Source organism: Gossypium arboreum, chromosome 7, assembly GCF_025698485.1.
Source record: "Gossypium arboreum isolate Shixiya-1 chromosome 7, ASM2569848v2, whole genome shotgun sequence".
Taxonomy (NCBI): Eukaryota; Viridiplantae; Streptophyta; class Magnoliopsida; order Malvales; family Malvaceae; genus Gossypium; species Gossypium arboreum.
In genome coordinates this window covers 54,733,447-54,749,367 of record NC_069076.1, presented here as the reverse complement: position 1 = coordinate 54,749,367, position 15,921 = coordinate 54,733,447, and the positions used below count along the sequence as shown (strand labels likewise).

Here is a 15,921-nt window from a genome sequence, read left to right as displayed (position 1 = left end):
AATACTACCTTTTGTTGAGCTTAGTGTTACAAAATTTGCTACAAATTTTTTTTTATCTTTTCCCGATACGTTCTATTTACTTATTCACAATGCTTTCACTGAATTCTCTTCAATAGTACAAATGCTTTATTGTAAATCATTTCACTATTTTAAATTTTTCATTAATTAACTAAAACTTAAAAATAAACTCGGAATTTTGTCTCATATAAATCATCAAATTAAGATTCTCAAAATAATTATTTTTATTTAAAAGATTGAGCTCAAATTCATTATTTGATTTTTAAAATAAATTAATATCAGTATCTTTTACCCATATCAGTGATTTGGCCTAAGAAAATCATAATTTAATACGATACATGCATAAATTTGACTAGAAGTAGAATCTTGGCCTGTAAAGAATAAAAATTGACTAGGACCGGACCGGACCGGACCGGACCGAACACAACAATAAATCCATTTAATTACAACTTATGGAAACGCAGCATATAAAACGGGCAGAGGTAGGGTTTTAGCTGGTGCAGTGGCTGTGAGCGTAAGACGAAAGAGAGCAATTGAAACAGTTCTTTGCGCCGCTCAGCCAACATGGGTAACTTCGATCTTTACCTCCTTCCTTTTCTTACTTCCTAACTCTCAAAACTTGTGCCTTCATTTTCTCTTTACTATCATCTCCTCAATATGAGTTCTTTTTAATCTTTGACTCAGGTATTTCCAGGGATTCCATGCACAAGAGGCGTGCCACTGGTGGCAAGAAGAAGGCTTGGAGGAAGAAGCGAAAGTATTTTCTTCTTAACTTCTCTACCCATTTTCTTTTTCCTTTTTTTACATTTTCGTTTGTTTTTGCTCGATTTGTTCTCTTTTGTTTCTTTTTTGTTCTTGTTTTCTTAAAAGTTAATCTGCTAAATGAATTACAATGAGAATACCCTTTCCTTAAACTTTATGCAAATGAGATAAGATGGATGGAATTTTTGGTCTTTCTTATGGATATTGAATGCTGAATTAGTTAGATTTGTTTTAGTTTTGGGTATTGGGTCATTCAAAAGCTTTTGATCATGGGTATTATAGATTGAGTGGGTATAGAAAAGAAATATGGAGTTAGCTTTAAGTTCAGTTCGTTATTAGAAACTGTAAAGAGCGTCTTCATTCAGGAGCTGTATAAGCTAATTTATGAGATTTATTTCTAAATGATAGTGTTAGGCAGGGTTGCTTGCCCTTTCTCAGGGGTGTGGTGTAATTAGATAGACCTTAGGTTACGTTGGACTCCTAATTGATACAGGTATATGTTTATACATGGAAGGTTTATGTGCGTGTCTTGGGTGTTGCAATGGTCATCATGGAGGGTCTAATGTTTGACCTCTTTCTTGAAGGGGGAACTGAGAGGTCTGTTGTTTGAGTTTGTTGGGGAGTGCATAGGGTTGAATTCTTTTGGGAATAGTCTCATTCAGTTTGTATTTTGTTGATTTGCTTTTATCTAAGTTGCTAATTTTTATGTTTTTGGTGGCTTTTGAAAGGTATGAACTTGGTCGTCAGCCAGCAAATACTAAGCTCTCTAGCAACAAGACTGTAAGGAGAATCCGTGTTAGAGGAGGCAATGTGAAGTGGAGGGCATTGAGATTGGATACAGGCAACTATTCATGGGGTAGCGAAGCTGTCACCCGCAAGACCCGTATTCTTGATGTGGTATATAATGCCTCAAACAATGAGCTTGTCAGGACACAGACCCTCGTAAAGAGTGCTATTGTTCAAGTGGATGCTGCTCCCTTTAAGCAATGGTACCTTCAACACTATGGTGTTGATATTGGGAGGAAGAAGAAGACAGCAGCTAAGAAGGAAGCTACTGAGGTAGGAAGATTTCAAATGATTCCTTTTTCTTCTCAAAATTATTGGTTGCAGTTTAAGTTCCAACTGTTTAAACCCTGCATGGGTTTGTTTAAATATTGTTCTTTTATTTCTTCAGTAGGGATGTTTGTTTGTCTTTTAGTTTGGCTTTGAAAAGTGCATTCAATTTGTGAAAGGGGTAGTCTTTGCATATTCAGTAATTCTATGAAAGCATTCTCTGGTCTTGTCCATAACCATACCTGTTACAAAACTGGTATAGAAGAGTATTGCCGTTTAATCAGGTGGTGTGAGAGTTGCTGTTCCATCTTTCAGCGTGTAATTTTTGTGTACTAAGCAACTTTTGTCAATGTAATTCTTGTGGTTGGTTTTGAGTATTGTTACTGATTCTACATCATAAACTGTAGGAGGGAGAAGTTGCTGTCGAGGAAACTAAGAAGAGTAACCATGTGCAAAGGAAGCATGAGAAGCGCCAGAAGGAACGTACACTTGATGCTCACATTGAAGAACAATTTGGCTCTGGTAGATTGTTGGCATGCATTTCTTCCCGGCCAGGTCAATGTGGCAGAGCTGATGGGTATGTTTGTGGGAATCATAAAGCTCATAAGGTTTTTTTCTATCATTTTGATGCGGTTATGTCTAATATTATTCAATTTAATATATTATTAGATACATATTGGAGGGTAAAGAGCTAGAATTCTATATGAAGAAAATCCAAAGGAAGAAGGGCAAGGGCGCTGGAGCTGCTTAGATGCAGTATTTCAAATGGTCTACTCTCTCATCAATGTGGTTTTTGTTGCCTTTAAATTTTGTTCTCTTTATTTTCCTACAATTGAGGATATGGTACATTTTTATTGTGAACTCTTTAGGCATTTGTTCAAGTCCTTGTTAAATTGTGCTGTTCTTTTAATCAAAAGTTAAAGAAAAAAGAATTATTGTTATATGCGGCTTCTCCTTTCCAGGATTCGATTGAATTTTTGCACCAAGTTGTGTATGGATGAATGAATTCGATTGCATATTTATATGGATCGGACCTGGTTTTGATTACACACGTTCATGGATCTTATCAGTTTGGGCTAGGCTCAATCTCAATTTTCTATTATCTGGTGTTATTACCGTCCTAGTAATGTGAAAATATTACCCTCACCTAATTTTGAATGTTATAAAAGTGATTGTTATACATTTACAACGGTAAAATTTGATATTTATATAATATTTGATTTTTAATTTTAAATTAAAAAGTTAGAATTTATTAATTAGTGATTTTGATTATATCTTAAAATTACAATATTATTTTCATTTAAGAAAGTGTTATTAACATAATTTTATACTAAAATAAATAATATTTTAATTAAAATTTATTGTTTTTATTTCACATAAGAACATAATTAATCTTATTAAATTTATACTATTAAAGGAAGGGTAGTATTTATATTATTTTTTAATACGCAACTTTAAAAATTAGTGTTTTTAATATATTTTGTTACATTATTTTCTTAACCTGAAATTTTGTTAAGGCAAATACAAATAATTTAACAATAAACTTGTGAAATACTGTAACAAATGTGACAAAGAATGATTGTGATTAAGAAGACTTAGATTTACACATTTGTTCTGACAAGATTATATTGATCTTTAGAAAAAGAATAGATCCCTCTTAGAGGCGACATATATATGTAATCGTACACAAATCAATCAATCTGTCCAATAAAATTGAAAAGAAAAAAAGAATGACACACCTTGCCTTGCCTTGCCTTGCCTGCCTCGCTTCTCAAATTTGTAATATCAAAATTGGCAAAGTGTACAGTGGTACTTTACACAAATAATTCCATCACCCTCCCACTCTAACTCCAGCTTCAAACATCCAACCACTATTTTTCCTAACCTTCTTCAAAAACCCCTTTTTGTTTGGTACAGACTTTATATTTTAACCAATGGCACGTGGCTTCACAATTGGCATTGACAACCATACAACGAATGACCAATGGAGAACTGGTTCAGACCAGAACCAGTAACACCAAAATTGCTGATATTGGTTAAAAGATGCTGGGTCAATGTGACCTGCACTTCGAACTCTAGATGGCACCTATAGTGTCCTATGGTAAACTCACCTGTTCTCCGATCAAATCAAGACCAACCACAAGGAAACTGATACCTTGAAATAATAGGAAGTAGAAGTGAATACCTTGGGCGGACAACAAGCTTCTCCCGGCAGCAGACAGCAAGATAAAAGCAAGGGTCAGTTCCATCCTGTAGAGACGATTTCTTTTGGTTTTCACACTTCTCCTGGAGGTTACTTCTAGTTTGCTTAGCTCTTCAAGGCCAGAATCTGAGGATGACCTGAGGAAACTAGTGGTTTCAGTTACTGAAGAATCTGATTCGTTCTCGAAGGCAACAAGATCAGCCTCTGATGATCTGCCCAACTTTTTCGTTACTATCCACTCATAAGAATTTCCAAGCCGAAACAGACCAGATATCATCGCATTGAACTTTGTCACTGACATGGTGTTCTCAAATAGAAGGTATGGGACAATGAAAGGGAATGATCGTGGTGCTGGAAGGATATTCAACACAGACATAATTCCAGGAACATAGCAAACTACCCAAGCTGGTAGCTCAGCTTCTGGCAGGAATATCGTCAATGGGAGAATGATGCAGAACAGGGTGAACGAGTAGAAGGGCAGAATAAGCTTCCTTAGGAGGAAGAACAAAAAAATCAAATTGGCTTTCTTGGCCTTATTTACCTGAAAAATCAATTGAGCTTGCCTAAATATTCTTATAAAAGGTAACACAGGGTTATAACTAAATGATGTAAGGGAACTTTTACCATAACAGCAAAAAATTCCACAATAAAATTGATTAAGAGTTCCATTCTTAAACTTAAGCATTTAGCTCAAAGATAGGTTCATGTGTTCCCCCATATTCGAAGAACCGAGTGAATCTCTCTTTCCCCAATCAAAAATGAAGGGGAAAAAAAGAAAAAGAGAAAAAAATGGGCCTTTAATTTATTTAACACATTGGTCAGTTCGAGAAATATTCAACATTCAGAATCTTGTTGAAGGGTTAAAGCTTACACTGGTGGTCTTTTGTTTCCCGTTTCTAAGAACAGTTCAACAACCCACATCCTGAACAACCCCACAGTTTAAAGCTTGGACTATTGGATGATGTAATGACAAACAAGCAGCCCATGTTGCTTTGTGTCTATCTTAATACCCTTTTATCCTCTTTTTTTTTTCTTTGAAATTCCATTTTGACTTTCAAAAGGAGGCATGATTTCCAAGTTAGATTGACCCTCTTCCATTCAAACTAAATGTTCGGTCATTCCAAGTCCTGTTTGTTAAAAGGACTACAAACGTTCACTAATCTCCCCTATTAAATCCATAACAGTTGAGAAATAATAAGGTTAAGATACAACAATAGGGACTAGCAAAGTAACAAATGAAAGCAATCAGTTCCTTATCTGGGATGAAGAGCCAAGAAGAGTAAGACAAAACCCTAATTTAGCTTTTCCGGCAACTTATATTGTTAAAAATAATTTGTTTTCTGTTCAAGAATTCCTACTTAGGTAGTTCATTCCATCCGTTTTCAATCCTTCCATTTCAGGCTTCAGCATGCCATATTGCTATATAGAGCTAAGGGAGAGGAAGGGTTTGTCCAAGGTTTGAACCAGAGAACCTAGGTGTCAGCTATAAATTTGAAATCAACATGCTTAGTTGACAGAATTAATTTCTTACATAAGAAACCACACTTTCTTATTTATTTTAGACACTAAAATATTTATGACAACCAGAGAAGCGTATGCGAAAAGGAGGCATCAGGAACAGAACAATATACATTTAGCTAGGGGGAAATATAAAGAAAACCTAAACAAGTTTTCAATAATAAAAGTAGAAAGGGGATATTTACACAGGTTTTGAAATATAAATTAATCCAATGGAAAACAACTTTTGGAGAAGAGGATCGGACCAATCGTTAAGATTTAGTAAGGCCTACAGCTCTTCACAAGAACAAGACAAGAAAAAGAAAATTTGTATTCTAAAGAAGATAGCAGTCAGCTTCCACACAAGGATCAAGAATGCGGCACTAGTACCTTCCAGTCTGGAAGTGAGATCTTATACACTTCAAAAGAGAATATAAAGTTCGAAATCTGATCTTAGAAGAGGACAGCCACCCAGGTGCTAAACAAAGAACATAATATTTTTATGCAGCACTATTTCTAAAACTTCGAAATCATGTTTTAGAAGATGAAAACAATCAAGAGAATGCACAGCAAGGACAGCAAATATTTTGAACCCTGAGAGAAATGAAAGGTCTGATGGAAACTCTTGCACTATGTTCTTGTTAAAATCAAACAGATATTTGAGAGACCTCATTTCATAAAACCCTTGCACGTGAGAATAAAGTTCATTCTCAAGATTACCTAAAAGAGTTTTAATAAGCTTCCATACCTTTGAGTGAAGTATGTCAAGAAAGCACAAGCGGAACAGCTGCATAGGACCAGAATGCCAGCGGTACTGCTGTTTCTTATATGCCTCATATGACTCAGGAAGTTCACAGTAGCACTGCAGAGAGATAAAAGTTAGATCACTTCCTTTTGCTCTCAAGTGAGAAAGGAAATTTGTATATGATCAGATGTCACACACCTTAACGTCATTCAGATATACAAACTTCCATCTGCAAAGGTGTGCTCGAACAGCGATATCCATGTCCTCAACAGTTGTTCGTTCCAACCATCCACCACAGTCCTCGAGGGCCTTAATTCTCCACACACCAGCAGTTCCATTGAAACCAAAGAAGTTAATAAACACACCATTGACCTGCTGTTCAACCTCAAAATGAAACGATAAATTTATGTTCTGTAATCTTGTAAGCAAGTTCTCATCCTTATTTACAAATGCCCACCTTGCTTGGACTAATGCTAAGTCATCATTTCCCTAAAAATAAAGAAAAACAAATGCTGATCAGAAGAAATGATAGGTAAATTAACAAATCAAAAGTGAAAAATGGAAGGAAATATAAGTCTTTTATAGAGAAATCAACCAGCACCTATGCATATTAGAAATGCCTAAAACACTTAAGTTACATCATCCAATTAGCTTATTTTGGGGGCAAGCAGTCAAGTTCCTTGTGTTGGAAAAGAAGGTTTAGTTCTTGCTCAATCAATTAAGTGAAAACAGATTTACTACTATTACTATTACTATTACCATGATAAATAGAGTAGCAGCTGAGGAATGTTTAGCATTTTAAAATCCATGTACTAACATGAAAAAATCTTACAGCAACAGAGAATTAAATTCATCTTTGCATATTCCCCCCAAAGTGCAGACCAATATCAAAGTTAAATTGGGCCCTAGGAAGAAGTGAAAATGCAAGATTAGAAACCTGCTTGATCTCTAGTAGCATCCACATTGTTATCTATGACAGGGCCCTTACTGGTTTGATTCAATGAAAGAAACAAATACATACACAAGGATCACCATGGGTTTGATATTCATTGAAGGTTAAAGTTATCATATGTGCCAAATCACTGGAATGCATGTTAATGTTGAAGACTAATTTTTCTTGTAACAAAATAGCAGTTATCTGCCAACAAGATTTATCCACATAACCAGACTGTAAACAAAGACCACATCGGCCACAGAATGGGAATTGCTTACAACTGTAAACCATAGAACTGCAACATTATTAAATTTTAACCATTATGGTGATTCTTATCTTGAACCCATGGTAACTACTCACTTCCCTGCATCAATCCTAATCGTGTTCAGGTTAGCTTTATCTCAAACCAATGACAAAAAGAAAGGGATTTCTAGCACAGCACACCAAGATTATATTCAAAGGAAATGGCTAAAGACTGAAAAAGACAAAACGGAACAGTGAAAACTTTCTTAACCCCATAGAGCTGTAACAGTTACGATACCTTGAAATGAGGAATGGTTTTCTTCAAGAAATCTGGTGCTGGCTGGAAATCTGCATCAAAAATTGCAACAAACTCATAATTTTTTACATAATCACAGCTCACTGCAGATTTGAGGTTTCCTGCCTTGTAGCCAGAACGAATAAGCCGATGTCTATATAATATATGCACACCCCTTTGATGCCATTTCTGTACTTCTGCCTGGATAAGGTTCTGAGCATCTAATTCATCAGAATCATCCAAAACCTGTACTAGCATTCTCTCCTTTGGCCAGTCCATAATACAAATTGCTGCGATAGATTGTTGGTAAACCTGCACGCTCCAGAAGGGAATAGACAGTAAGTATAAGCCAGATCCTGCTACGCTACCTATCCAATGTTAGAGCATTTTCTTTTTCCCTCTTTCTGTTGGTTTTAACTATAATCTAAACGTTAGTAAGAACAAACGTTTAAACAACCAAACAAAGTAAAAGATATAAGACTCAATATTCAATCTTCCCTTAACTAAATAGTACATCCATGAAGGCGTAGAACACAATTAGTAAATTTGAGCCACGAACCGACAAAAAAAGAAAAGTGACATTTTATTTTTCGTTAGGAATATGTGAAACCTACATCTGCTTACCTCCTTCTCATTGCACATAGGAATTTGCACTAACACCATGGGATAGTCATCTACATTCCCTATTTCTACTCTCCCAATCGGATACTCCATACTTGCCGTCGGTTTGATTCTCCTAATTTTAATCCAGAGACATCCTAGCATCAACAGCACACGATCCATCGACTGAATCAAGAAGAGCACTATACACACATTCGCCAAGCTCTGCAGTGGCGGCGCCAAGTAATCGGCTCGGATTTCGAGCCATAAGGCGTAGAAAAGCTCGACCGCCGCCTCTGCCGACGCGGCCGACGGGGGACTGAAATGCCATCCCTTGAAATAGGCAACTAACTCGATGCAAAGTAAGAGGACAACGAGAAACAGAAAGAACTTAATTATACGGTAGAGCCTCGAAGCGGAGGAACCAGATGGGGAATCGGCAGCTGAGATTCGGCGGTTGGCAGTACGGAGGAGGAGAAGGAAGGAGTTTGTGATCCACGCGAGGGAGTTAGCGAGTTGCTGGAATCTCAAGAGACAAATCCAGGATAGCTGTCGTGCGCTTCTAGAACGATCTTTTTCGGTCGTCAGATCAGGATTGAGACTCCTGATCTCGACGGTCAGGAATCCTTCGTTAGCATTGTTACTATAATTGGTGAAAAAGTCGTGGTTCTTCTCCCTTTGTTTGTTCCACCATTCTTGAAACTCATAATTCGGCTCTCGAGACATAAATCACCAAATTACAAAAAATATTTTTTGACAAACAAACAAATAAACGTGAATAAATTAAACGTCGAGAAACAAGAAGATCTTACTGTTTTTTTTCTTTTTTCTTTTCCCTTTCCTTCTGGTTTTTTTCCCTTGCTGTTGTTGTGCTTGGAGGAAGAGGAAGGGAGAAGAAAGCTAAATTTAGTAAGAGTGTAACCAATTTTTGTATAAATTTTTATTTTTATTTTGGAGAGTTGTAGATAAGAAGCAGGCCATGTGCGATTTTTTACAACTTAAATCCAGATTTCTGATTTACACGCGCTAATCACGGGGATGAAGTGGCGATCGCGAGATAATGACGTGATGGCGCGTCTGCTTTCTGCTGTTAATTTCTCCATTATGATTAAAAACTTTTCACTTCTAACAGTGGATAGATTTGATTTTTTTCTATTATATCTTATATTATTATTATTTAAGCTCATATATTAATGCAATTTTTATAAAATAAATTATATTATAAGATAATTTTTTTATTTTTTATTTTAAAAATAATAAAAATTACATATTGAAAGATTTAAGGCCACGCCAATTGTATTGTAAAATATTAAATTTTCTTTTCAACCAAAATTTTATTTCGATTCTTTTATATATTTTAATTTTATTATGCACACTTTAATGCATCTTTCATTAAATGTATATAAATAAATAATATTGTTAATTGAGTTGGTGTCACAAATTAATTCAACACTATCTTAGTATTAATGATAACACTATTATAAACAATTGTATTCATTTAGTATTCTTAATGTAACACCCGTGCAGAGGCCGACCGTCACGGAGTCGGACACGAGGGGTTAACGGGCTTAATCCACTTACTTGCAGTTCATTTTAAAATTTCCAGACAGTAGGTTAAGCGTGTCACTGTCACCTTAAAATCATATCTTGAGTTCCACAACTCGAAAATCAGTTTCGTGATTTTTCCTGAAACTAGACTCATATATGCATCTACAAATTTTTTCTAGAATTTTTGGTTGGGCCAATTAGTACAGTTTATTAGTTAAAGTCTCCCTGTTACAGGGGCGACTACTGTGACCTTCTGCATTACGATTTGGATATCTCCTGTACAGGGCTTCAATACTGATGCTGTTTGTTTCTACGGAAACTAGACTCGAAAAGGAATCTGTACATATATGGCATGAATTCTAATTATCTCTGGTCAATTTATAATGAATTTTCAAAGTCGAAACAGGGACTCTAGAAACCGTTCTGGCCCTGTCTCACGAAAACTTAAATATCTCTTAACATACTGTTCATATGATCGTTTCGTTACTCTCCTATGAAAATAGACTCGTCAAGGTTCGTTTAAATAATTTATTCACTATTTAATTCCATTCCTACTATTTTTAGTGATTTTTCACATCCACGTCACTGCAGCTGTCAGCATCTGTCTTTAAGGTAGGCTTTACCTATCTCATAGTTTCCATGATTCAACTAGCCCTTAAACATAAATAGCACAAAATATGATCATGATTAACCATCCCAATGGCTAATCGTTTTCAAACATTTCCATACCTCTTAATGAATAACATACAATGATTATAATACCATGCCCAAAGAATACTTAAGCCATTTTCGCATGGCTATCCAAATTTACACAAAACCGAAAGGTACATGACCTACAACAAAAGGGTAGTCCTATACATGCCATTTCAAAGTTCAACCAAAATAGTATACCAAGGAGGAGCTTTGATAGTGTGGGAGACTTCGACTTCAAAATCCCAAGTCCGATAGTGAAGAACCAAAATCTATAAAAGTAAAATCAAAGAAAAGCGGAGTAAGCATTTAATGCTTAGTAAGTTTGAGCCATGAATTTAAACACAACCAAAGTATAGCATTCATGTAGCTAAGCAGATAATTTCATATGCACAAATTCTCAATATCATACTTACTTCACATTACCAACCCTTATATTCATACACAAAGATCAACTTAGCCAAAGGCCGTAGCTCATTTATCAACTGGCGAATACTTATTTGTAAGGGCTCAACTAATTCAAAGCACATACTGAAACATACCTCATTGTTGGGATTTCACAAGCGTATTAACTGAAATTTTTACAGCAAGTTTATTCATTCCCGAATCACGTACCTTGAGTTTAACCGGATATAGCTACTCGTTCAAATGCCTTCGGGACATAGCCCGGTTATAGTAACTTCGCACAGATGCCTTCGGGACTTAACCGGATTTAGTAACTTCGCACAAATGCCTTGGATCTTAGTCCGGATTTAGTAACTTCGCATGAATGCCTTGGATCTTAGTCCGGATATAGTCACTTAGCACAAAGCCTTCGGGACTTAGCAGGACATCATTCAATAACCATGCACATTTATCAATAAATCATGACACATTCGTATTTCATTTTCATTAGCAAAACTCAAACACAAGGCACTTTTCACACTTGCAATTTCGGCTCAATAGCCACACACAAAGAGCATGATTTTGATTTCCTTAAAACATGATCTAATCAAATCATAATCTAAGTTCCATTACTCAAAACTTACCTCGGATGTTGTCGAACGATTTCGATGGCTATTCGACCACTTTTCCTTCCCTTTATCGGATTTAGTTCCCTTTGCTCTTGAGCTTAAATTGACAAATAAATTGATTTAATCATTTGAGTATCAAAAAGAGGAACTCAAGGTACTTAGCCCATATATATTCATTAGACATTAAAGTCACATATGTACGAAATCATGAATCTAACTCAACACAATAGTCCACACTCTCTTTTAGCCGATTATCTAAGCCAAGAATAGGCATCAATATGCTTGCCTCTAACCGAATGCATGCACACCAATCCACCTCATGTGGCCGAATATGCATGTCCATGTTGAGGCCAATTATATACTTAATACCACACATGAATGGCATACATTTTACTAACTAACGCATTACATATTGTAACTCAATACGCATCAATCATTTACTTCATAACCAAAACATCATCATATGTAAATATATACCTTGAGATAGTATATATGTCATACCAATACATCATGTGCAAACATATATATATATATGTGCAAGAGCCGAATCACAAGTTGATTTTAACCAAATATAAACATATATCCAAAACACAAATCTTACCTATCATGCAATAAGCATAAATCATGCTTATGGATATACCATGGCCGATACTTCCAACAACACCAAATAAAAATATACTTCATGGATCTAAGGTAAACCCAAGAAAGGAACTCATAATCATCAAGATTTAGCATGAAACACAACCATCACCCTTATTAATCTCCATAGCCGAAAACCTTACTTATTCCAAAATCACAATTTCAACATGGGTTACCAACAATAACTTGATATCTCACTCAAAATCAACTAGGATTTCAAGAACTAGTATCAACTTCCTTACCTTAATATCGACCTAAGATGACCGATTGCTTCACTCCTTTTTCCTCCTCTCAAATCGGCCAAGAAGAACCAAAGAACACAACTTGTTTTCTTTCTTCCTTAGAATTTTCAGCCAAAGGAAGTGAAAAATGATGGACACTTTTTTTTCTTCTTTCCTCAACTCACGGCAATGGGGGAACACTCACACCATTCTTTTTTTCCCATTTCTTTATTACCCATACTCCTTATTTTATTTTTCCTAACATACACCATTGTCACAACATGTTTTATGACATGTTTTGCCCATCACCCTTTGTCATGGCCGGCCACTAGCAATTAAAAAGGGGGAAATTGACATGCAAGTCCACCCCTTTGATTACATGCACTAATAGATCCTTATAGATTTACCTATCACATCTCAAAAGTGTCACACATAAGTCCTATCGACTAATTTCACATGCAATTTACTAAATCGAAGCTTAAAACCTTCACACATTCATAATCACATATTTTAGACAATAGATATCATATTCAAATAATTTGGTGACTCGGTTTAGCGGTCCCGAAACCGCTTTCCGACTAGGGTCACTTTAGGGTTGTCACACTTAATATGACGCATTTATGTGTTTAAATTTTGTTTTACTTACAATTTATTATACCTCCACTCCTCGAACACTCATTTTGGACACACATTCCTCAAAACCACTCCTCAAAGCGATCCTCTTAAAGAAACTCATTAGGATTGTGTTGGATCTGATGCCTTAAGTGTAGTATATTTGTTTTTTATACTTATATATTTTGAACAAATTGATTTAATAATAACATTCATTAATAACATTCATTAATTACATTAATATCCTTTATATATTGTCATCAATGATTTTGCACGCAAAGCAAAATGGAAGCAAATATTGGCTCACTTGTTATCTAATGCTTAATTAATACTAAGCTATATTACGTGGTCAAATTGTAATACGAAAAAACAACTTGCATTAGTAAATGAACCTAAACATGTACTTAGTCTACTTGGAAATGACCAAATATATTGAAAGACTAATATGTCATCTATTAATCATCTCCAAACCTATGAACATTTAGAATAAAAATCGTGCAAATAATATATATAATTAAGTTTGGTATCTACAAGCGAACAAGTCAAATTGTAATATAGTTTTGTGTTACAATAGAACACCGGTAAATATATTGAATCTAAGGGATTGCAAATTGGAGAAATTTATTATTAAATTAATTACAGAAAATAATTATTAATATAATCGAGTCACGAATTAATAGTGTGAATCTAAATTAAAATATTAATTAAATTAATTACCCTAAATTAACCTAATGGAATTTCCTATTCCTAGTGTCAACGATGCAAGCTCTCGGCCTATAATCGATTAAATCCCTAATTATCAACTAAGTTATTAATTACCCTCAACTGATTTGTTTACCACCCGACAGATTTTTCTTTAACATCTTGGTGAGAGGGTTACGAATACCCTCTCAGTTTCATATTCACTAAGGATTACCACCTAAGTCACCCTCTCAGTCTTTTCTTAGGTGTGGATACCCTCTCGGTCTCACTGCTTAACACAAATTATACTTGACAGGCTACCCCCTCTCGGTCTTACCTATCTCGATATTCTATTAGGAGTGTCACTTCCTGTAACACCCCTTACCCGAGTCCAAGGCCGAGCCTAGGTACGAGGCATTGCCTGACTTAAACACGTGCATACAATCATTTCAAATCATTAAAACTCGATTGGATTTAAAAATTCTCAATCTTAGTATAGAAATTCTTAATATGGCCTATGAGGCCTAAACATACATTAGAAACAACTCGGGATTTACCCGAATACCTTTGAAAACTAAAAAAAAAAAATGTCACTTGAAATAGGAGCACATGCCCGTATGAAAGGCGACACTTGAAACGAGAAGAGTTATGATCATGTGATGAGTGGTATAGGTACCTAATTGAAATGTATAAGACATGGGTTCAATGTATGAAATACAAGTTGTATTGGATGGTGATGAGTAAGTTGTATTTACGTCTACTTATAGTGTTCATGAATAAGCTATGAAAGGTTACGAGCATATATAAGTAGTTGTTGCTTATTTTCATGCAACTCACTAAGCTTTATGCTTACCCTATTTTCTTTCCATTTTCTTATAGTGTCGCCTAGTTAACTCGTGGATCAACAGACATCGAAAGCATTGGTCACACTATCAATCGAAACACTTGGTATAGTTAGATCTTTTTATTTTGATTATGACATGTATAGGACTCTTTGGTTTTTGTTTTAGTGTCACATTATTTTGGGGCCAAATGTGTTGGCTTGCTTTAACATTTGACTCATTTTATGAATGTAAAGTAGTCTTTCTTGAATGAGAAATTGCTAGTATGGTTGAAATATATGAATCGCATATAGGCCTTATCTATAGTTGTTTGGTTGCGAAATCATGCTAATTTAGACTTTGATTATGTTAGTTGTTGTTATGTTGTGTTTTAGGGTGGCAAAGGGCTTGGTAGATAGCCCTATGTTGTCCACACATGTAGACACATGGGCATGCACACATGGCTATCCCCATGAGCATGTTGTCCAGCTGTGTGTCCCCTGCACGTAAAAATTGCAAGTTAGTATGCATGGTAGTAAACACACAGGTAGAAACACGACCGTGTGTCTTAGCCGTGCGGAAGACACGGCACACAGGCGTGCGCCTTGACCGTGTGCCCCTTATTGGATGCTAACGTCAGAAACAGAATGTCAAGGTTTTTAGACGCGAGCTAGGACACGGGTGTGTCACGGTCGTGTAAGGGACATGGGCCATGGACATGGGCATGTGTCAGGCTGTGTGGAAACCCTTGTAGGTTCGAATTTGGAATTAAATTCACATAGGTATGAGACACGGGCGTGTCCCTAGATGCTTAGGCCGTGTGTATCACACGGGCCATTAGTAGGACCATGTTATAACGACCGCATGGGCGTGTTGCCTTTCTACACAAGTGTGTGCCCTGTTTCCAGAATCATTTTTATTTAGTCGGTTTAAGGACCCGAGTTGGTTTCAAAGGTTTCCAAGGAAAGTTTAAGGCCTTGTAGGCCCACTTTAAGGAGTTTAAACAGAGTTTGAAAGAGTTTTAAATTTAATCAAGTCTTAGTGACTCGGAAACGAATATATGCATGTGGTTAAGTATGGTAATGCCTCGTTTCCAGTCCCGGCCTAGGAGTTGGGTAAGCGGTGTTATAACTGACGCGTTTGATCAAGTAGGAAACCCTCTTGATCTCTTGGATAAGGTTTGATGTGATTTCCCCATCTATATTTTTTTTAGTCACAAGACTCAATGTCATCTTTTCTCTTCTCTTCGGCCAATTCTTTGGCCTTGCAAGCTCTCTCGACAAGTACCACAAACTCCCTTAACTCTAAAATGCCAACTAATAGACGGATGTCTTCATTCAATCCAT

At 35.9% G+C, this 15,921-nt stretch overlaps 2 protein-coding genes across 3 annotated transcripts; one reads left to right on the top strand and one right to left on the bottom strand.

Moving 5' to 3' along the window:
- Positions 1-450: 450 nt before the first annotated feature.
- Positions 451-2,774, top strand: LOC108485519 (40S ribosomal protein S8-like). Its single transcript, XM_017789404.2, has 5 exons — positions 451-586; positions 703-775; positions 1,509-1,839; positions 2,241-2,410; positions 2,503-2,774. The coding sequence occupies exons 1-5, from the start codon at positions 583-585 to the stop codon at positions 2,582-2,584; spliced, it is 660 nt and encodes a 219-aa protein (XP_017644893.1). The 5' UTR covers positions 451-582; the 3' UTR covers positions 2,585-2,774.
- Positions 2,775-3,441: 667 nt separating this feature from the next.
- On the bottom strand, positions 3,442-9,498 carry LOC108453500 (probable xyloglucan glycosyltransferase 6). Of its 2 annotated transcripts, XM_053030652.1 has the most exons (6): positions 9,163-9,498; positions 8,375-9,066; positions 7,754-8,062; positions 6,477-6,767; positions 6,282-6,395; positions 3,442-4,577 (listed from the first exon to the last, which is right to left on the bottom strand). In XM_053030652.1, the coding sequence occupies exons 2-6, from the start codon at positions 8,531-8,533 to the stop codon at positions 3,930-3,932; spliced, it is 1,521 nt and encodes a 506-aa protein (XP_052886612.1). In that variant the 5' UTR covers positions 8,534-9,066; positions 9,163-9,498; the 3' UTR covers positions 3,442-3,929. The 2 variants fall into 2 exon arrangements, with proteins under 2 accessions (XP_052886612.1, XP_017607121.1); XM_017751632.2 differs by having other exon boundaries at positions 8,375-9,493.
- Between the last annotated feature and the right edge of the window lie 6,423 nt (positions 9,499-15,921).

What these genes read in the sequence shown, in the direction of transcription:
- LOC108485519 (XM_017789404.2), top strand. An exon ending in CTAAGAAGGAAGCTACTGAG is followed by an intron (nt 1,840 to 2,240) that starts GTAGGAAGATTT and finishes CATAAACTGTAG; the next exon opens with GAGGGAGAAGTTGCTGTCGA. An exon ending in CAATGTGGCAGAGCTGATGG is followed by an intron (nt 2,411 to 2,502) that starts GTATGTTTGTGG and finishes ATATATTATTAG; the next exon opens with ATACATATTGGAGGGTAAAG.
- LOC108453500 (XM_017751632.2), bottom strand. Translation starts at nt 9,076, where the DNA reads ATGTCTCGAGAGCCGAATTATGAGTTTCAAGAATGGTGGAACAAACAA. An exon ending in CTATGTGCAATGAGAAGGAG is followed by an intron (nt 8,063 to 8,374) that starts GTAAGCAGATGT and finishes TGGAGCGTGCAG; the next exon opens with GTTTACCAACAATCTATCGC. An exon ending in TATATCTGAATGACGTTAAG is followed by an intron (nt 6,396 to 6,476) that starts GTGTGTGACATC and finishes ATCTCTCTGCAG; the next exon opens with TGCTACTGTGAACTTCCTGA.